At 60.0% G+C, this 21,331-nt stretch overlaps 2 protein-coding genes and 1 long non-coding RNA gene across 3 annotated transcripts; 1 reads left to right on the forward strand and 2 right to left on the reverse strand.

Annotated features, from left to right (window-relative positions):
• Positions 1 to 598: 598 nt before the first annotated feature.
• On the reverse strand, positions 599 to 3,270 carry TMED3 (transmembrane p24 trafficking protein 3). Its single transcript, XM_071754045.1, has 3 exons — positions 3,056 to 3,270; positions 2,399 to 2,647; positions 599 to 1,728 (listed from the first exon to the last, which is right to left on the reverse strand). The coding sequence occupies exons 1-3, from the start codon at positions 3,218 to 3,220 to the stop codon at positions 1,495 to 1,497; spliced, it is 648 nt and encodes a 215-aa protein (XP_071610146.1). The 5' UTR covers positions 3,221 to 3,270; the 3' UTR covers positions 599 to 1,494.
• A 146-nt stretch (positions 3,271 to 3,416) lies between these two features.
• On the reverse strand, positions 3,417 to 6,114 carry ANKRD34C (ankyrin repeat domain 34C). The gene has a single exon (XM_071754044.1). It carries the CDS (start codon positions 5,983 to 5,985, stop codon positions 4,483 to 4,485), a length of 1,503 nt encoding a protein of 500 aa, XP_071610145.1. The 5' UTR covers positions 5,986 to 6,114; the 3' UTR covers positions 3,417 to 4,482.
• Positions 6,115 to 11,614: 5,500 nt separating this feature from the next.
• On the forward strand, positions 11,615 to 16,374 carry LOC139801265 (uncharacterized). Its single transcript, XR_011728111.1, has 3 exons — positions 11,615 to 11,772; positions 12,871 to 13,158; positions 15,820 to 16,374. It is a non-coding gene; the product is annotated as an uncharacterized lncRNA (long non-coding RNA).
• The last annotated feature ends 4,957 nt before the right edge of the window (positions 16,375 to 21,331 follow it).

A 21,331-nucleotide genomic window follows, 5' to 3' on the forward strand; every position in this document is an offset into this window, starting at 1 on the left:
CACTACCCCGTGTCCCTCAGCACCACATCTCAATAGCTTGGAAACCTGTCCAGGGATGGGGACTCTACCCCTTGGCCAGGGCCTGAAATCCCTTTTGAGGCTGAAATGATTCCTAATATCTGTGTTTTCCCAGAGCACCATGTTCCTTTGTGGATGGGGGGGTTGGCATGGGTGTCCCCTGGTCCTCTGTCACCTCTCTGTGCCTGCCAAGCCCAGCACAGAAATAAAGTGCCCCAGAGCCACCTCGGGTCCTGCCCATGTCCCTGCTGATGTCACTCAGCCCGCACTGCCTGCTCCAAACGGGAGCTCTTGGCTCCAGCCCAAGGTCGTTGTGAGGCACAGGGATGGGGGCCTGGCTGCTCTGCCAACTGCCCCAAGGCCAGCGCTGCTGGGGGTCTGAAGAGGTGGGGAAGGAGTTGCTGCAGCCCCCAGCCTGGGTTGTGGGTGCCTGGGCCCCTGAGCAGCGGGGCTGAGCCCCCCCTGGATCGATGCCAGGGGGAAACCAGCATCACCCCCAGCAGGTGCTCAAGGAGGCAGAGATGGGCAGCTGGGCAGTGGCTGTGGTGGGATGGCGATGCCCAATGATGTTGGCAGGCACCACGGTCACAGGGGTTTATTACCAAGTGGCAAAGTAAGAACAGGCTCTGGAGGAGGGGTCCCGTGCCCACCCCAGGGCTGTTGGGCTCTTGCACAGGGTGGTCTCCCAAGGGCTTTTGAGGGGGTCTCTGCTTGGTGGTGCTCCAGGGCCATGGTCCCAGGGAAAGGGAGCACCTTTGCTGCCAGGGTTGGGATGGGGCTTCCTCAGCAGGGCTGGGGCAGAGCTGTGCCCACCCCCATGGTCTGCTGGGCATGGCAGGACATGGTGGGGGGGACATAAACCCTGGGCAGGGAGTTGTGTAAGTATGAAAATACCACCTTGTACAGGGCATGCTGCCTGCTCCTGTGGGGGTCAAGCACCGGGGAAATGCTTCACTGTGAGGATAGGGGCTGGCAAAGCAAAGGGAAACACTGAGCAAAAAAACCCCTGAAACCTCACCCCTGTTTTTGTGCCAGCAGCTCCCGGGATGCTGCTGCCAGCCTGGGCGACGTGGGAACCATGCTCCCCCCTCCCCTGCCCACAGGCACTGGGCAGCTCTGCCCCACATCAGGGCAGGGAGGTGAGTGCTGGGGGATCCACATCACCTGTCCCCTCACCAGCCTCACTGAGGGTGCAGCAGAGGGTCTGGGGTGTGGAGCTGACCCCAGGTGCCCACCTGCTTCCCAGGGGGCTGGAAAGTGGGAACAGAGCGGCCAGGTGAGGGGGCAGGGAGGTGCAGTGGATGAAGGCAAAGCTGGGGGTGATGCGGGGGGTGTTGGCTGGGGATGCCCCTGTTTGGTGACCATTTTCCATCGGGCTCAGCAGTGTCACATCCCCCCCTGCTCCTTGTGCAAACCAGAGGGAGCCGTGAACCCCGAGATGTCCTCCTGCCTGGCCCCCCCTGGCACAGAGGGGCTCTAGGTGCCAGCTGCACTGCCGGGTCTCTTCTCAGTGAAGAAGCTCTTGAGCAGCATCACTTGCCCAATGCTGACCACGAAGAGGATGAGGGTTTCTCCCAGAGACCAGTAGGAGACCCGGCCGTTGAGGTCCTCGGCTCTGCTCCGGTCCTGCGCTTCCCGCAGGCGGTAGTGAGTCTGGGAGTCGATCACTGTGTTCAGAGCCTCGTGGATGGTGACACAGGCAGACTCCATCTGTGGGGACAAATAGGACCCATTGCTTCTGACCCAGTACAGCTCAAGCCATGGCTACCTGGGGGAGCTGAGAGCTCTGCCAGCCCTCACCCACAAGTGGTTCTGCTTGAACGCTGGAGCTGGGGTTGGTGGAGGGAGCTGTGAACAACTCAGAGCCCTGGTGAGGGATGGGGAAGCTATGCTGTGCTTCCCCTGTGTGGAAAGGAAACTGTGGGAGTTCAGCCCCAGATCAGCACCCTCATTCCTGCCTGTGGTGGGACGGTTGGATGGCAGTTGGCACTTCTGCATTTGGAGGAGGGACCTTCTGGCTCTCTGCAACCCCCTGAGAGGAGGTTGGAGTCAGGGGGGGTCGGGCTCTGCTCCCAAGGAACAAGGGATGGGACAAGAGGAACTTTTGGCCTCAAGTTGTGCCAGGGGAGGTTTAGGTTGGAGCCTGGGGACAATTTCCCCCTGGAAAGGGTTGTCAGGGCCTGGCCCAGGTAGAGTCCCCATCCCTGGAGGGCTTTCCAAGCCCTGGAGATGTGGTGCAGAGGGACACGGGGCAGTGGTGGCCTTGGCAGTGCTGGGTTAGAGGTTGGACTGGATGATTTAAAAAGTCTTTTCCAACCAAAACAATTCTCTGATTCCATTTCATTAGCAGGAGCTGTGGCAGGACCTTCCTGTGACCCACCTGTGTCAGGGCAGTGACGCGGTTGCTCATGTCAGGCAGGATGGGGGGCTCGTCGCCCACCTGGAAGTCGAAGTAGACAGTTTTGTGGGAGAAGGTGGAGAACTCGTTGCTGAAGCAGAAGGTGTAGACGCCCTCGACTTCAGTGCGGTGCGGGAAGCTGTCGTACTGCTTCTTGGTCTCCTTGTAGATGGTCTGGCCATTGGGGTCCTCCACGTAGCAGTCCACGTCATAGTGTCCCCCACTGATCACCTGCACAAGGTGGCACTGGCCAAACTACGTGGCAAAAGCCTCTGGACCAGGAGCTCTGCCCGGCCCCATGGTGAGTGCACAGCCCTGCCCGCAGCCGGCGTCGTGCCATGGGGCCAGGATGGGGGTCAGGGTAGCTGTGCCCCATAGGGCCCACAGCTGAGGGGGGGTGTCTGGAGCTGAGCTGGGGCCATCAAGGATGGGTCAGGGGCTCCTGTGGCAGCTGCGGGCAGGTACCGGTTCTAAGCTGGGCACAGCTCCCGGTGCAGCGCGGGGGGAGCTGGGGGGGGGATTGGAAGAGGCGCAGCTGCAGCCCTGCCTGTGGGGCACGGCGGGGGGGGCACAGGTGGGGGAGCAGGGGCACGGGGCTGGGGCTGGGGCAGAGGGCGGTGGGCACAGGCCGGGCAGTACCTGGTAGTCCAGCGTGAACTTGACGCCGCGCTCCAGCTCCTGGTGGAAGCAGCGCCGAGCGCTGTCGGGCAACTCCAGAGTCAGCTCGGTGCAGCCGGCCCGCAGCGCGCACAGCCACAGCACCAGAGCCCGCAGCGAGACCCGCACCATCGCGACCCTCACCATCGTGACAAACCCGCGTCGCGCCGGCCCCGCCCCGCCTGACGTGGCGCCCGCCCCGCACCGACGGCGCTTCCGCTGAAGGCGGCCCCGCGCCGGGACCTCCCCCCGCCGGGACCTCCCCCGGCCGGCACCGGACCCCCTCGAACCCGGTGCCTGCTTTCCCCCTTTCCCCCTCTTCCTCCCCCCCCCCCCCCCGCGTTTCCCCCACTGCGGCTCTGCGGCCATCGATGAGCTCTTTATTAACAGTGACGATATCAAACCTCCGTGCTGTTACATGACGTCACCCGCCGCGCTCACACGTCACAGAAACGCAATGAACCCTGTCCGGGGGCGGACCCGCGGGACCCCCAAGCACGGCCTCAAATGTCGGTTCAAAGAGGACGACGGCAAATTATGGGAATAATTAGAAATGAGCGGAAAGGGTGAACCACGGGAGCTGAAATACCAAACGGACGTCACTGCCAGAGGGTAAACGTGCCGGGAATGCAATCGAGAAGACACTTGATCCTCAGAAAGTGTAAACCTGAAGGCTGTAGAACTAGAAGCCCGTTTTCGCCCTAATCAGCGTATTTCCATCCCCAAGCAGTCTCCATACAAGCTGGGGGAGCTCGGTGTGGTGGGGAATGCTCCTGAACCTGGGTCTTTTCGGAGCCCCTTTTTCCATCCCGGCCCACTGAAGGCACCGGGTGGCAGCACCGGGTTTAAATTGACCTCTGGAGTTTCCAAGTGCTTGGGAGCCTCTGAGGTGGAGAATTGTCTCCCTCTCCAGCACAGCGACGGCACCGATGCTTTTTCTGCCCTTTCCATTGAGCTCCTCTCCTTCCTGATAGGCACTTCACAAATACATCAGCCCCAGAGCTCCCTGGCGTGGAGCTCCTGAGGGGTTTCTGTGCCAGAACGAGCCGGGTGGAAAAAAAGTGGATTGCAAATAATGAGGAATAGGTGAAGTGTAGGCAGGAGCCTTCGTGCGACGTCCGATGACCTCGGACCGTCTGGGATCCACCTTTGAGGTGGGAAAGCTCCAGGAGTGAACAAAGAGCATGAGGGAGGCTTCAGCTCTTTGGGCTGGATGCCCGGGCTCTCCTGACAGCGCTGGCAAAGGGGGAGCAGGACCCCCACCCCGATCCATCCCCGGGCACAGGTCTGACCGCCTCAGCCCCCATCGCTTCCCTGGGCACCGGGCGACGGCTCTGTGTGGGAACTGTCACCTTCCTGCAGGGACAGCGCTGGTTTGTGACCTTTCAGGGGAGCAAATGATGCCACGGCTACTGGGCCACTATTTCCTCGAAGTCGGAGAGCTGCCGCATCTGCTCGGCGTGCACCGAATGCCTCCGCAGGAGTTTCCTCTTGGCTCGCAAGTCGCCCCGCCTGGGAGAGCTGGGGGCCACGGGGACCAGGGACTTCAAGCCGAGGGGGGAGGAAGTTTTGCTGTTGGAGCCTATGTCGGGGATCGGGGGGTTGGGGTTGATGTTAAGGGGGGGCAGACAGCCCGGCCTGGTGTGGGAGATGTGGTCCAGCAGCAGGGTCCCGGACCCCCGCCTCTCCAGCAGACCGGGTGGGCGGTGCCAGGCAGTGCCGGGCAAGGTTCCGGCGATGCCGTCCAGGGGCTCGGGTGAGGCCTCCAGTGATGCCAGGTGGGACCCACTCAGCTTCCTCCTCTCTGATGGCCCCTTCCCCACCTCGGCCGGGCTGGGGGGCTGGGGGTCACAGTCGTGGTGCTCGGTGCTCAGCCTCTGCCAGGGCAATGTGTCCATGGCTGCGGCCGAGCTGATGTTCTGGGGCTCTCCAGGGACCATGCTCCTCCAAGGCAGGCGCTGGTTCTTCTCATGGGTGGTTTTCCTGGCTGTCCCCCTCAGAGCCTGCTCTTCTACAGGGGGGAACAGAGCAGGGTCCTTGCTTCGGGTGAGGGGACCCTTTTTGGAGAGTGAGAGGTCACCGATGCCCGTGATGACCCCATTGTCAGTGCAGACCCGTGTGTCATCATGGTGCACGGGGGCTGCCAGCACCGAGGGGGCGACCAGGCCCCAGGGCTCGGATCGCAGCCGCTTCAGCTGGGGCAGGCGGGCTCTGCCGGCCCTGCGGCCCGGGGATGGGGGCTCCTCAGCCACCCTGTCCGAGGGGCTGTCCCCGGACTTGGGGGCAAAGATGCTGCCCTCCTTCTGGGTGGGAGAAGGTGACGTGGTGGGGGTTTTCAGGTGGGCACTGGAGGGTGAGGTGCACACCTCAAGGGGGGGCTTCTCCTTGAAGTCCAGCGAGGGGGGGACGTTCAGGTACTGCTTGGCGGTCCTGGTGCCAGAGGCAGATTTGTCCATGGTGATGATGATCACCTCCTTCCCTTGGGCGTTGCAGGCATTGAGGAGGTGCTGCAGCACATCTCTGTCATCAGCGTTGATGGCGTGGACCAGAGCTGATGCTCCTGAGTGGTCCTCCAGGCTGGGGTCTGCCCCGTTGGCCAGCAGCAGGGACACCACATCCCCCCCTGCGCCACAGATGCAGGCATGCATGAGGGCTGTTTTCCCAGACTTGTCCTGGATGTTGGGATCAGCACTGTTGTCCAGCAGGTACTTCACCATCTTGGCCTTGTTAATGCTCTGCTGGTCGATGTGCTTGGTGATGCAGGCCACCATCAGGGCTGTCTCCCCTTTCTCATTACTTTCGTTGATGTAAGCCCCCCCTTCCAGCAGCAGCCGGGTCAGGCGGAGCCGGCCAAGCCAGACTGCCTTCAGGAGAGAGTTCCCCCCCATCTCCAGCTCCATCCCCTCATCCATGGCACCCGTGGTCCTTACTGCTGCACAGAGGCCGTGCTGGCTGGCAGCTGGAGAAGGAACTGTGGAGGAGATGTGAGGTTTGCTCCTCAGCCCTGGCTCTCATCCCTTTCCAAGGGGTGCTGCATTCTTGGCCCAAGCTGCACATCTCACCCCGTGCCACTAGGAGCCCCCCAAAGCCACCCCAAAGGGGTAAAGACCCCTTTATTTAGCGTGCTGCCCCCCTCTCCATGATCTCCTCTCTGGGGTGTTCGGTAATTTTCTCTCTTGTCCACCTGTTCCAGACATACCAGGGGACTTGGCTGCATCAATTGCCCTTGATTGTCCTGACTAGCCTCATCTGAGGCCCCTACCCACTCACCCTCCCCCTGTGGGCTCTATTTAAATGCTGGCTCAGCCCCCCAAGTCCTGCTTTGAGCTCCAGGGTGCCTGAGCTCCCCCCACCCCGTCAGACCAGGCTCCTTCCTCAGACACCCCACACTGACCTGTGGGCCCCTTGGCCTGGTGCTCCCTGCTGATGGGACCTGTCCCTGCCCTACTGAGGAGGTCTTGGTCCCAGCCCGTGTCGTGGTCGCCCTCAGCTTTGCAGGTCAGAACAGCTCTGCTCTCGCTGCTCCCTGCAGACGCCTCTCGGTTCCTCTTGCCTTGCTCCGTTCCAGCTCGGATCCCCCGGCAGCCGCCCTTACATTCGCCTGGATGCAGCTGATTGCCCCAAGCGCCGGAGAAACCGAACCCGTCCCGACGCTCAGGTGGTTGCTATCGCAGTTCCCGGGTCCCTCGGGCTGTACCGCTGAGCCCTCCGGAGACAGCAGGAGCATCTCTCGGGCCTTGGATTGTGGCTGCTGAAGAAAGTGTGGAGCAGCTGCGGTCACACTGCCGGCAGCGATCCCCCTGGCTCCTGGGAAGCGACCCCCGCCCCCTGCACCACCGCCAGCCGGCGGGGGGCTCTTTGCACAAGGAGATCTCGGAGTGGTGCTGGAAGGACCAGCTGATGCCCAGCACCATGGAAACACCACGGAGGCACAGAACCGGACCTTGGGTCAGCGTGCCAAGGGTCCGGACGCCCTCCTGCCCCACGTCTGGTGGTCCCGCGCAGTGGTTTCCAGCCCTTCCCTGGAACATCCCCCCGTGCCAGGGGCTCGGCCGAAGACCCTCCGCGTCCCCCTGTACTCTTGGCAGCCTGCACTCGTCGGGTCTCCCCAGAGCCACCCCGTAATGGGCACAATGGCCCCCCCCCAGCCCCCCGGAGGACGAGGCTCTCCAGGACCTGCTGTAAGTGCTCGCAGCGGGGGCGTCACCCCCAGCCCCCCTCCCCAGGAACTCAAGAGGTGTCTTTCCTGCCCCCCCCCTTCCCCGGAGCCCGTACCCGGGAAGAGCCCACCTCCCTTCTTCCCGGGGGCCGAAGTTGCGAGCTTGCCCTCCGCCCCGAGGGCTGTCCCCTCTGTCACCTCGCGGGGCCACCGGAGGGTTCCAGCCCGGGCGCAGCTTCGTCTCGTCCCCTCCCGCTGCCCACCGGGGGCCCGCGGGGGCTGGCGCTTGGCCGCGGAGACGGGGGGAAGAAGCTCACCGCACCCCGGCCCGTTACCTGCTGCTCGGTTCTCCGTGCCCGGTGCCGGGCTACAGCTCCGGTGCCTTCGCCCGCATCGTTCCTTATGTGAGCTCCGTGGGGGCCGCGTCACCCCCCGCTGCTGCCCGGGGCTCTGCGAAGGGGGTGGGGGGAGAGCGGTGCATCCGCCCCCGGTGGGTGCGGGGAGCGGTGGGGTGTGGGTCTGGGTCCCTGCCCACCTGCGGGGAGTGGGTCCGTGTGCGGTGCCCACCCGTGGCTGTGTGTGACGTGGGAGTGAGTTTGTGCAGTCGCTGGGTTTGAAGGGGGGCGGGGGGCAGTTTGTGTGCACACGTCGGAGGTGCCTGCGTCCATGTGTGTCCCCACGCGTGTGGGTGGCGTGCGCCGAGCTGTACTGTGCTTCCCTCTGTGCAGGGCGCCTGGATGGGGCTGGGGGGTGCATGTCCCTTTGTGGGGCTGTATCTCTAGTGGGTGTGCCTGGACCGGAGACCCCTGAGGTCCCCTTCCTTGTTATGGACGTGGGGGCCACATCTCGGCTACCCATTGGAGTCCCTGCATGCTGCAAGGGACACAAAGCCACCTACGATATTTTTTGGGGGGAGGATGTTACCAGACCCTTCTGTCCCAGACCTCTCTTCTCCCCGGGCAGAAAACGGGTTTTTTGCGGCCTTCAGCCCTGCTGGCTCTTCAGGAGCAGCCCCAGAAGAAACAAGGACTGGGGGGCAGGGGGAGGAATGGTCAAATATGCCCAATAAATTCACTGCCACACATGGCTCTGTAATTCAGCTGCTGCCTGTATCGGTATTTATCAGAGCACTCTTGGATCAGATCAACATTAGGAGCTCAATTTTCTCTCGTGATTGCTAAAATATGATCTAAAATTACAATCTTTTTTGGTAAAAGGTGATGATAATAATAATTAGAGCTAGCAGAGAAATGAAGTAGCCCTTTATTACATTAGCAAGCATTTCGGGAAGACCTTATGGCAGCTCCTTCACTAACTCCAGCCAGGCAGAGGCTGCTCAGTAGCTGGGTAAATTGGCCGCAGAAAGGCTGAAAATATGCGTGTTGGTTCGTCTTTGTCCATCGTGGAGGTACCTCCGGGGCGGAGCTGCTGCTCCTGCGCCCCGGCACTGCTGGGGGCTTCTCCCCAGATGCTGTGAGTCACAGCCGACCTTCTCCCGGCTCTCCCTCCCCGTAGCTCTCCTCTCAATTCGCAGTGTCTGCAACAAGTGGCAGGGAGACGACCACCCCCCTCCCTGACCTGCAAAGGACCTTCCTCCCCTGCCTACCTTGTTCGTTATGGTCCTGGTGCCGTATCCCGGGCCGGCACCTCCCCTGCTCTGCACAAACCCTCTCTGTGTTTGCCTTCTGCTCCTGACTTTGTTGAATAATTCATAATGAGGGATTAATGGAGCTGGGGCCCCCCCCTTTCCCATCTGCACACGGTCACAGACTGCGTTTTCCCATTAGTTTATTGGCAGGGATTTGCTGAGTAATGTCTGCGCTGCTCCTCGGGATGGGGTTTGCTCCGGGGGGATTCAGTCCCGGCCCAAACCGGTACCGCCTGCTCAGTGCCATCGCGCCAGGCTCCCAGCACACGCTGGTCACTTGCTGCCGAGATGAGATGAGCCCAAAATAAGAGATTCTGGTTAAACGGATGGTTTGGGCTGGATGTCATCTCTCCTTCCCTTGATTTGCTTGAAGAAGGGAATGGGAAGGGGATCTGGGGACAAGTAGAGGTGTCTGGAAAGTGTCACTCTGTCATCTCAGCTCTGAGCCCTGTCCTGGGCGGTGGGAGCACGAGCAGGGGGACTGGCTCGGTGTCTACAGGTGCTGATCCCACCCTGTATTCTTCTAGGAGCTTCAGGAGAGAAGAAGCTGTCCCGAGAGAGCCAGGAGGGCAGCGGCAGAGCCCCGGGCACGGCCATGCCTGGGCTCTCCAGGATCTACTGCCTGCTATCCCGGGGAGCCGGTGAGGGCTCCTGGGAGGGGAACAGCCCCTGGAGGGCTCCGTGATCTCCAGAAGCCCCGTCCTGGCTGTGCAGAGCCAACGAGCCCATTTACCTCCATCCTCTTCCTCGCTGGCATTTGTGCCATCCCGGAGGATGCCATGGCAACGGGGCCGGCTGCTGGAGGAGAAGCTGCAGCTCGGGTGCAAGGGCTCGGAGCCCGGGTGGGATCTTTGGTGCTGCGGCGGTGCCCTGAGCGGCTTGGGGGGCTGAGTTGGGATTGAGAACCACCATCAACCTGGAGGTTCTGCTGGGGTGCCTGGGGCAGCAGCGGGGGTGTCAGTACCCGGAGCGCTCACCTGGCACAGGGTCTTCTGGCCACAGTGCTTCCTCCCGGGAGGTGACACCCGGGACACCGAGGCAAACAGCAGGGATGCCGAGTGCTTCTTGGGGCCACTCCAGCGATGTCTGCCCCCAGACAGGCTATTGGCAGCTCTCATCCCTCTGTTGCAGCTTTCTGAAGTAGAGTCTGCCCCAGCGCAGGGAGGAGGGAGCTGCTTACTGGGGCTGTACTGGGCCTGTCTGGTTTTTGTGGGTTGCAGGTGTCACCCCCAGGAGCACCCAGGCAGGGGCTGTAGTGATGCTTCGGGAGGTGGGGCCTGGGGGGTGCAGCCTCAGGAGGAGCTGCGGGGGCTTGGTGGGGGCTGATCTGGCTCCTGGGGAAGGGGCTTCTCACACAGCACTGGTCCCTGGGAGCTGTGGGGGGCACAGACGTGAGCACAACCTCAGCTAAATCAAAGCCATCTCCTGGGGCCGCAGTGCTGGTGCTATTTCAAGTGTTTTGCAGCACAGCTGGGGATCATCTCACTCCCCCCTGCCTGAGCAGCTATTTCTGCTGCTCATCCACACGCAGCCGCTTTTTATAAACCTGGAGGGATGAGCACAGGTGATGGGGTGAGGTTTCTATTCTGCCATTTTTTCGGGGGAAGGCAGGGGGGTCGAGGGGCTGGGCTGCCAGCTCTGCTGTGTGTGCTGCTGTGTCCCCATGCCTGGCCTGGGGCAGCCAGGTATCCCAGCCCTTCAGTGTGTTTCTGACTTGCTGCAGTCCGTGCTTTGGACCCCGCAGGGGGCTTGTCCCATGCTCTGCTGCTCCAGGAGGCTGCTGCGGGGGTGTGCTACTCATTAGGGCTGATGATGGGTTCCTGCAGCATCCAGAGGTTTTTCCCGCAGATCTGAGCAGGAACTCTCAGGGCTGAAGCCTGCTGCAGTTTTGCCTCTGCCTTCATTTTGATCCTGATTTCTCCTGCTGGAAAAAATTAAACAGGCGAGTTCATGGAGCAGGCAGCTGTTTGTCCCAGCACCTTGTAGCATCACCCCTTGGCAGGGGCAAAGCTCACCAGGGCTGGAGGAGGTGTCCCCATTCCTGCCCTGGCACGGTTGTAATGAAGCCCTTCTCATGTCCCCAGGAAGCTGCTGGCCCTGGAACTCCGAGTCTGGGTGTTGTAGTATGGCAGGGCTGGGCACAGGGCTGAATCCTGCATCTTGCAGATCCTGGTCCCCAAACCTTCCTGGCTTGGATAACCTCAACTTTTCCCTTCCTGCTGTTCAGAGCAGCCCAGGTCCAAGCCTCTCCTGCCCAGGGAGTGAGGAGCAGCAGGGCTGGGTGGGGAGGCTGCAGGAGTTCTGGGATGCTGTTCTGCTCCCCCTGCCCATATCTGCCCCTCTCTGCCAGATCCACCCCTCTTCCCAGTCCAGGCTGTCCTGCAGGGTGGGTTGTCCCCAGCATGGGGCTGGGGGGGAGCGCTGTGCCCAAAGCAGTGTCTCCTGCCCCGTGTTGTGGTGCTGCAGCTTCCACAGAGCATCAGGCAAGCGGGGCTCGGATCTCTATGGCAACCGCAGGGTAAAAATAGTGCAGCATCTTGGAGGAGCTGTCAGGGCCCCGTGAGCTCTGGGGATGGGGGTTCTGGGGGCCCAGGGCGGTCACCGGGGGACAGGGGGTCACTGGGATGCAGGTCTTACTGTGGTGCTGGGACCTGCTGCCTGCTTCAGGGCTGTGGGGAGCTCAGTGTGGGGGGCAGGATAGGGGACTCCCCCCCAGTAGGATGATTTGTGTGTTTTTCTTCATTTTCTACCTGTGAATGAAGCAGGAAGAGAAGCCTGGACAGAGCAGGATCCAGCCCAGTGTAAATTCAAGCCTTTGCCCTGCCCTGGTGACTCGTGTGCTCATCTCCCCTGATCCATGTCTGGAGTGGGAACAAAATTTAAAAACCCCTTGTAAGTGAGGAAGGTTTGGGAATGTGAGGGGGGGGGGAGAGGGTCCTGGGGGGAGATCTGTGCCACTCTCCATCCTCTGCTCAACTTGTGGTCTGTGAATTAGACTTTGACTCTAATAAGATGTGTTATACTCTGAAAATAGAAGTGCCACTGCTATGTGTCACCCAGCAGCCAGTGTCACCCAGCAGCCAGCACTGCTCATTGTCTAATTACTGCTTGACATTTTGCACAATTAACTCAGTGTGCTGGTCCTTGGATAACTGTGATTTCCATCCCTGGGATCCAGGGAGCTGGGGATGCAGGAATGGGTGGGATGCAGGCTGGTAGGCTCGGGGGATGCTGTACCAGGTGTCCTCCACCTCATTGAGCTGCCTGGAAAATCCTGCCTTTTCCTCTCTCCTCTCATGTGGCCCACAGGTGGGGTGGGAACGTATTTTGAAAGCAGCTGGAAAAAGCTGGAGAAGGTTTGCCGACCTTCTCCTGTCCTTATGGAGCTGCTTGCCCAGGAACAACCTTCCCTGGGAGCTTCCACAGCCCCAGGGATCCCCACACCCCTGTCCCCATCTCCTCACTCCCCCTCACTCATCCCTGCCCTGCATGGTTGCCTTGGCAACGCATCCCTCTCCATGTGCTTATCCAGCCCTTTCCCTTTGGAATCTACATTCTGGCCCCACCAGGTTGGTTTTCACCTCTCGGCTGCACTCCAGGGGAGCTTCCACCCCGGACCAATTTCCTGTTTTCGTCAGGGCTTCCCTGCCCCGGGGAATAACACGGAGCACGTGTGTCCCATCGCCGTGCTCATGCCTTCTGCTCTGCAGAGACCGAGGCCGGGGGCTGGCACCTGTGTTCCATCCCTCTCTGCTGCTGAAATCCCATTCCAGACATTTTTTTGTGTTCCAGGTGGGTTGGATAAACATCAGCCCTGGCATTCTGCACTCCTGCTGTATGCACGTAGTGCTGTGACCCACCACAACAAACAGGGTTTCATCTAAAGAAACATCTTGATTTGAGCTCGTTTATATAGAAAGAAATTTTGTTTTGACCTCATGCCAGCTCTGCTGGATGAAACATTCGTTCCTATTATTTCTCTTTCCTCAGGCTCATGTCTTGTCCCGTGACAGCAGGTGACCCCGATGCACTTGGCCAGGGTGGTGTGGAGGGAGAGAGACCTGAAAGCTGGGAAATGGCCGAGGGACCTGCGGGCAGCAAGGGGAGAGCATCCTCATTTCCCTTCCCGGGACTCCCACCAGATGATCCGGGACAGAGCTGCTGATGCTGCAAAATAACCATGTGGGCTGCGGTGTCCGACAGACGTCAGGTCCCCTGCCACCGCTGTGACACATCTTGTCCTCTGCCACCACCCAGACTTGCCACGGCTGCTGGCAGGTGAGGAGAGGTGCTCGGCGGAGGAGGGAACTGATGTGAGTTTGCATTACACGGCACACTTGTCGGAAACCAAGTGATCCGTATTTAACGACAGAGCTGTGCAATAACCTGCAATTACCTCGGCGCCGTGCGCGGGGGCGGCTCTTTCCCTGGCAGAGCAATGGGGCTGAACGCTCCGGTGCTGCTGGTGCTGCCAGGCTGGACCTGCTCCCTCCCTCCTGGGCACGGTGCTCTCGGTGCAAGGTACCGCGTCCCCGGAGTGGCCAAGCGCCGGCCCCAGGATGGGCTGCGGCAGCCACTGGTGGGCAGGGCTGGTGGCAGGTGGGGATGTGCGAGGGCTCACAGCGGGCTCCGTGGCCACCAGCCCGGTGCTGTGGCTGTAAAGTTGGAGGTCTGGCTTGTGCAGATGGGAATATCACCGGTGGGATTTGATGGCTTCCCCCGGGAGCTCTCCCGGAGCCACCGGTGGGAAGGGGTGAGGGTGACACACGGCTGTCCCCGCAGCCAGCCCCGGCACTGGATGAAGGGATGCAGCAGTTTTAATATCTCTGCTGAGTGAAATTTCCTGATTCTGCTTTCATGTCCTCTGGGACACTTATGAAATATCCGGAATCTGTGGTGTTTTGGTTTGGTTTGTTTTTGTTGGGGTTTTTTTTCCTGAAGAAGTGGAATTTCCTATTTATGGATTTAATATAAGGGCTACGTGCTCTGGGAGGGAAGCGGCTGCGGCGGTGCTGGCTCAGCCATCGCTGTCCCTTGGCTCCCACAACCCCCGGGCTGGGCTCCCCACGGCTGGGCTGGGGTCGGGAATTCGGCTGCCTCAGTAGTTTTCCAGCCGGCGCTAAGCCTGCTTTTCACGGCTGATCACACGGCTGCCGCCGGTGACATCCCAATGCACACCGACAATCCGCCGGAGGCTGTCTGCAGGGCCAGAGGGATCAGATGAAGTCCCATCCCGCTGCTCAGCCCTTCCTGCAGATGGGACCCTGAGGATGCCAACCTCCTCCTGACCCCAGGCTGCCAGGAGCACCCCGGGGTTGCTCCCCTGGACTCTCACGGGGGGTGCTAACGAGGAACTTCTCTCCCCCTGCTTGGTTTTGGGGTGTCCCCCTGGTGCTGGGGCCGCCCTGAGAGGCTGAAGGGGCTGTTCTTCCCTGTGTCCTACTGGGATGGGGACACACACGCATTCTGGGACCCCCGTGTGCTCCATGACACCGACTGTCAGTGCTTGGGGTGTCTACCTGCTGCCACCCCCCCCCCCGATACCTGTCCCCCGTGCTGTGTGTGTCTGATCCTGCCACATTTGCCCCGGGATGTTCACAGCGGGGGTAAAATCTCCCACTGAGGGCAAGGGGCAACAGAACCTGTCCCAGGTTTGGACCTGGCTGTTGTTCTGGTGGGTCTTGGTCCCTTCACGTTGGTGGCTTCAACCCACGGTGAGGGGCTGGGCCAGGTCTCCAGGGCCAGGATCTGGCTCAGATTTGGGAAGGTCTGGGCCCTGGGGTTTGGGGGCCCAGTAGCCCAGTAGCCAGTGACTGGGGTGTCTGACATGGGGCTGCCCTATGCCTGCACCTGGACATGGAGAGGATTTGGGGTACCCATCCCTGGAGGACTCTGGGACTCCCCTCAAGGCAAGGAGCGTGCAGGCAGCTATGGGGAGGGGCTTCCTATGCTGGGGTTGCCCCTTCCCCAGCCTCGGTCCCTGTGAGGAGGGTGATGGTTGAGGGACCCCTGAGGAGCCACGGGGGGACCAGGGCGAGGGCTGGGGGGATACCCCCTGCACAGAACCCTGGAAGCTGTCCTCTCCAGCCAGCCCCACAACTGAGGGGTGAGTCCCCGGGAAGGTGAGAACCCCAGTATGGGATCTGCGTCCTGGTACAACCTCCCCTGCCTCCCCAGAGCCTCGGAGGGGGGACAGGGACAGTCTGACAAACCCAAGGTAGATGGGAATGTGAAGCCAACCCTGAGGGTCTCTTGTGAGAGTGGGACAGCCCCCGCGGGACCCCCAGTGCCCCCTGCTTGGTGGGCTCTGCCGCTTGCCTCCATGCTGAGCAAATCCCCCCCATACCTCGACCTTGGGTTGCTTCCCAAAATCCCAGCTTTGTTTCTCTGGCTCCCGGGGTATTTGCTTTTCTGGCCACGCAGATCCTTGCCTCATCTGCAGCTCGAGCGGGTGGCGAACACTTGCCTCTAAAATCAGGTAAACATTCGGAATAAGTAACTTTTCATGTGAATAGTTCAGGCACACATAAAGCATCGGGGTTTGGCACGCCACGCTCGTTTCTTACTTTTGTAACGACTCCTTACACCCATTCCGAAGGATTTCAGGCCAACTCCCCTGAAACACAAAACGATAATGTGCTAAAGCAGCATTTCAGGACCCCTCGTGCAAGCAGTATTTCCAAACCTGTTTTAAACCCCTGCATTTTCCTGCAGGAGACCTGCTGTAGATGCTGAAAGAGAAAAAGCCCAGGACGACGGTGGGACCTGCCAGATCATACCGAAGAAAAAAAGTATGTTTCTTTAACCCTTGAGTCTGCTTTTCAGCCGTTTTTACCGAGAGCAGAGCTAGCAGGCAGGGCCGGGGGGCAGCCGGGGTCTGGCGTGGTGGGACAGTCGCTCGTGTCACTCGCATACCCTTATCAGTTCTCCGTCCAACAGTTACAGTGCAGAAGCTGGGCTGGAAAAGTGATAAGGAGACGAGAGCGGCCTCAGAAGATGTGTGTGTCGTCCCCCCCTCCCACCTCCAAAGCTCGGGAGCAGCGAAGGCAAGCAGCAAGTCGGTGGGGTAAGGCGTGAAATTAAGGTCAGGACATCATCGGCTCCTCTTCTCCCCGCTCGGCACGGTCTGTGGGATCCGGGCGGGAAGGCAACGGGGTTTTTGTGCGGTCGAGGGCGGGCGGTGCGGCGCTGGGACAGTCCCGGGGGTGCGAGTGTCCCCTGCCCGTGCCGAGCCCCAGCCTGCCTGCGCTGCCCCAGCCCCAGCCCCTGCCCGCGCCCCGGGGCTGCCTCTGCTCAGCCCCCCCGGACACTCCCCATTCACTAATTTCATAACCTCAGTCCCCTCCCTGCGGGGTGGGACCGTCCCCCTTGGCCCTGGGGCACCCCGGGTGCGGACCTGCCCAACGCCGGATTAAGCTCTATAAATCGTGAGGTTCGGGCTGTGACAATTCGTCTGACGCTGCAGAAAGGCACCGACAGCCGCTGCGGTGGGGCTGGGGGTCGGGGTGGGGGGGTTTGGGTGGTTGGACGAGGCCACGTCCAGCGTCTGGCTTGGCTGGAAGGTACAAACCGTCCCATGGAAAACATATGGGGGACAGGAGGAGGGAAAGGAGACAGACAGGGGCTTGCACGGAGGACAGGGAGACAGAGGGACCACCTGCCCGGGCACCACAACCACACGTCCCAGGGCCGATTGTGTCCCCTGTGGTGGGTGTGAGGGTCTGTCCCCGTGGGCACAAGTGTCTGGTGATGCCTTGTCCCCGTGGTGTGCCTGAGCTGCTTCCTGGGCTAACAGGGGCTTGTGAGAAGTGGTGATGATGCTCTCCCAGGCTAGGACCCTGTCCCTTGCCACCCATATGGCCCCAGTGGAGGGGAGAAGGTGACAGTGATGATCATGTCCCTGCTGCTCTGGATGGTGGGAGGGAAGTGGGATGTGACAAACACATGGCACCACTGAAGGGCCAAGAGAGCACCCAGGGCAGAGCAGGCCCTGCAGCTTGTCCTCCTGCCTGCGACTTTCCTGGGTCTTTCAAATTTTTTAGCTGCAAGAGGGGAGATTGAGATGAGCTCTGAGAGAGAATTTCTTCGGTGTGAGGGTGCTGAGCTCCTGGTTGCCCAGGGTGCCCCCAGAAGCTGTGGCTGCCCCATCCCTGGCAGTGTTGAAGGTTGGATGGGGCTTGGAGCACCCTGGGCTGGGGGAGAGGTCCCTGATCATGGCAGGGGTGGCACTGGGTGGGATTCAGGGTCCTTGCAACCCAAACCAGTCTGGGGTTCTGTGAGTCTGTGAGAGCTTTCAGGATGTTTTGGAAGAGCCCTGTGTCTCAAGGTCAGGGGGAGTCTTGAGCCCACTCAGCATCACCAGTGGCTCTCCTGGCACTGCCACCTGCCCCAGCCTTGCTGTGCCTCCACTGGGTGCCACTGCCCTGGCACAGTGGGAAAGCTTGGAGGGCTCAGCCAGACAAAGCCTGCGGGACCGGCTGTAGCTGGAGCCAAAGCTTTTATCTTTGTGAGCAGCCAGTGGGCAAGTACAAAAAGAGCGAGCGGGCCTGGGTGCTGTGTTGGTTTGATGATTATGTAGCTGAGTAACTCCCAGGGATGTGAACCTTTGGATCAGAGTAAACAAGACTCATGCCCAAAGCAGGTTTCTCTGCAGGAGATGCTCAGACTTGGTGCTGACGTGATGGCAGTGGGGCTGATGCCCCAAAGAGAGACTTTGTCTGTTGAGGAGTTGTGTGAACTCAGACCAGGGCTGACCTACCAGTTCTGGCAGCTGCCAGTGGGTCTGGCTGGGGCTGGGGTGTCCCATTGGGTCCTGGCTCTGTTGGGCCAGGGAGGCCTGGCTCAGGGTCCAGGTCAGAGTGAGTTTCTTTCCCTGGTAGTGTCTGTGGGTTTATCTGTGCTTACCCCCTGTTATTTCTGTTATTAAAGCAGCTCTTGCAGGAGGAGGAAAAGTGTTTGTCACCCCCTGCCCTCCGGAGAGGGGAAGGAAAGTCCCCCCGGGGTGGGAAGGAAATTGCAAATACCTCTTCATGGCCCCCCTGCCCAGCTGCTTCCCCTCCCGAGCTGCTGGACCCTCCAGCTATGGTGGTCCAGGAGACCCCAGCACCTCTAGCCAGCTCTGGAGGCTGCGGCAGCCTGGTGCCCAGTGAGGGGGGGACAAGCCATGGCCCTGGACTAGCAGCAGGCTCAGATTCCCCAGCCTCCGGTTTCGGGGATATCTCCCGATTGGATTTCACTGGTTCTGACCCGGTGTGCGTCCACCGCGGCGTGGGGCTGCATTGTCCCCCCGCAGCCACTGGATGTCACCTGCAATACGGACTGTGCGCAGCTCCTGCGCGGCTCCTCCCGGGCTTGGGCTGCCAGAACCTGACAGCAGCACCGGACACGAACCATCCCCTCGGGAGAGAGCAGGACTAGGAGCCAGGACCGGCAACCCCGGCCCCCGGCTGCCCCGGGAGAGCGGGGGAGCCGCAGCCGGGCTCGACTGTCCCTGTGCCACCAGGGCGGGGGGCGAGGGGGTTGCTGGAGACCTCCAAGAGGCTGCTTAGGAAAGCTGCTCTCAGGGCTTGGAGATGGCCAGAAAATTACCACATCCCTGATGACACGACTGCAACTACAATGTACTTCCATTTAGCTTTTTTTTTTTTTTTCTTTCTTTCCCTAGAGAGCAAATTATTCGTTATTAAGTTTCATTTTCACATCCACATTGTTCTGCTGTTGTGGGGAGACATCCTCTTAATATTTGAGATTAGTAATTGGAAGAGCCTCATGCAAACCTGTTTTCAGAACTGGCTTCTTCACCGAGGTGCTTCTGTAAAGCACCTTTTTTTTTCCTTGTTTTTCTTTTTTTCTTTTTTTTTTTTTTTTTTCTTTTTTCTCTTTTCTTTTTTTTTCTTTTCTCTCTTTTCTTTTTTCTTTTTTTCCTTTTTTTTCTTCCTTCTTCCTTCTTCCTTCTTCCTTCTTTCTTCTTTCTTCTCTCTTCTTTCTTCTTTCTTCTTTCTTCTCTCTTCTTTCTTTTTTTTTTTCCCCTCCTGTGAAGAGGCCTGATTCCCCTGGGTGCTGATTGTGCCCTGCCTGGCAGCAGTGGGACAGGAGAGGCGAGGTTGGTCCTAATTTTGCACTGGTGAATTTTGAGGAGCAGTTTCCCCACGTGCGGGTGTTGGATGTCTGGAGCTGTTCAGGCCAATTCCACCTCCCAGGCTCAGCTCCCTCCCTCCTCGCCCCCGAGGTAGGCAGAAACCCAGCATCCTCCCAAGCACGCATCCAGCCCTGCCTCATCCTCTGGCAAAATTCCCGTCCGAGCTCCTGCTCGGGAATTGGCCCCCAAAGAGCCATTTCCAAAGGGACAGAGGGAGATGCTGCTGAAACACAGCCGAGGGGTTCGGTGGGGCTGGGGGTTTGGGCTGGCATTGCCATGGGGAGGGGGCTGTGGAGGTGGCACAGCGGGAGCTGTTTGCAGAGCGGATTTAAAACCCTCTGCCCGCTGGCAGGGAACGCTGCACCCCGGCCCTGTTCCCACCTCGGGAGCAGGCATGTGAGAGAGAAAATCGGTGCTGAGCTGCGCGGCGAGATGCAGGTGGAGCCAGAGCCAAGTGCTGCAGCGGGAAGTGCCGGGGATTTGGGAAAACAATTTTTTTTCCCGTCACCTCCTACTCGGCTGTTTCAGGAGCGCGTGGAGCTACAGCTCGCTGCGTCCTCCCCCGGTGCAGCCCGGGGATGATGCTTCCCTCCCTTGTCCCCCTGCCCCCGAGGGCGGCTGCAGGGGGTGTCGGCTCCGGCAAAATTCAGAGAACGTGGAATAATCGTCCCTGCGCTCCGGAGCCTCCTCCCTGCCCAGCCCCGTGTTTGTTCTTTGCAGGCAGCATCACGGCTCGCAGCCTCCTCCCTGGCAGAGAGCACCAGGGCATCATCCTCTTTGTCACTCAGCTTTCCAGAAGAATGAAAATTGGATAAAAGATCAAAGTTCAATGAACAAGAGAGCAGAATATTTCTGGAAGGCCCGCGGGCAGCCATTGCTCATGGCCCGGTGCACACGGCGGGGCTGGTGCTGGCTGGGGGCTGCTCCAGGAGAGATGTGGGGCTGCCCCACACATCACCCGGTGACCCAACCAGACCAGGGGAGAGACCTGCGCAGTGTAGGGATCAGGGATCAGCTCTGCCCTCAGATGCTTTTTCAGGAAGCAAGATGTAGCAACAGATTTGGGGAGTTTTCCCAGGTGTGAGGACTTGGCCCCTAAACTTGTCACTGAGAGCCCACCCCGGCTGAGGTGTCCCCAGGAGGGACCCAGGGTTAATGAGGACATGTCCCCAGCTCAGGAGATGTTCCTGGGGTGCTGCAGTAGCACTGGGGTCACAGGTGTCCCCACAGGTGCTACCCAAAATGTGCTCAGACCCTTTGGGGCTGCTGAGGTGGCTCTGCAGGGATGGTCCTTGCCCAGGGAGCCTTTGGACAAGATGGTTCTGGGTGAGGGGCTGCTCCAGGACGATGGGCCTACAAGGCAAGTTGGAGAGGGGCTTTCTGCAAGGAGTGACAGGACAAGGGAGAATGGTTTTGAACTGAAACAGGGGAGATTCAGTCTAATATTGTTCTAGGGCAAAAAACATCTTCATGGCACACCAAAATTCTGAGGCCCCAGTGCAACCAGGGGGTCCCTCGGGTGCATCTCAGAAGCATCCTCCTTCTCCTTGCATGCCACCTTGACTTGATTTCCTGGTGAGAATCCCCCCTGCCACCTCTGCCTTGCAGGAAAGAGTGAGGTGGGGTGGGGCTGGTCCCCCTGGGTGACCCCCCACCACAAACCTCTCCCACCCCCTGTCCTGGGGGCACCTGGGGGCACCAGCAGCTGCGTGGGCTCAGCCCACGGGCACGGCTCCTCGGCGGCTATGGAGGGGGATGTGCTCCTCCTCTTCCCTCATTTCCATTTATTTTTGGTCCCCAAGTTGTCATAAATGATTTGAGCTCAACAGTGTTTAAAATCCAAACTCCAAACTGCTATTTAAAGCCTTGACGGGATGCAAGAGTGTATTAAAAGCTTATTTTTAGAGCCTTTTCTAGCGTGAGAGGCTCTCTCGGCAGTGGTTCCGTTCCCTCTGCATCCCACTGACTGCCTGAGACCAACCTGAAAACCCCACTGGGAGCTGTCAGGGGTGCCTGGGTGAGCAGGCACAGTGAACCCCCCATGTCCCAGCTCCCATGGCTCCAACCCCAGGGTGGGAAGGGCAGGGCAGGCACAGGGCACACAGGTATCTGCTGCCCTGGGGTCAGTGGTGGCAGATTAGGATGGATTTGTTTCCAAGAGGCTTCCAGTCTGCCGGCATAGTGGACATTAATTAGCATGTTACAGGTAAAAAAAAAAAAATTAAAAAAAATCTGCTGACAAGAGGCTCACGTTGCCCAATTTCCCAGCGCTTTGGGGTGGCAGCAGCTTCCTGAGCACCAGGCTGCTTCTCT

The sequence above is a fragment of the Heliangelus exortis genome, chromosome 11 (assembly GCF_036169615.1).
Source record: "Heliangelus exortis chromosome 11, bHelExo1.hap1, whole genome shotgun sequence".
In the NCBI taxonomy this organism is placed as follows: Eukaryota; Metazoa; Chordata; class Aves; order Apodiformes; family Trochilidae; genus Heliangelus; species Heliangelus exortis.

Excerpts from the sequence above, each read along its gene's own strand:
- TMED3 (XM_071754045.1), bottom strand. The coding sequence starts at position 3,220 with ATGGTGAGGGTCGCGATGGTGCGGGTCTCGCTGCGGGCTCTGGTGCTG. Across the intron at positions 2,648-3,055 it reads AGTTCACGCTGGACTACCAG|GTGATCAGTGGGGGACACTA; the intron begins GTACTGCCCGGC and ends CACCTTGTGCAG. Across the intron at positions 1,729-2,398 it reads GCGTCACTGCCCTGACACAG|ATGGAGTCTGCCTGTGTCAC; the intron begins GTGGGTCACAGG and ends TTGTCCCCACAG.
- ANKRD34C (XM_071754044.1), bottom strand. The coding sequence starts at position 5,985 with ATGGATGAGGGGATGGAGCTGGAGATGGGGGGGAACTCTCTCCTGAAG.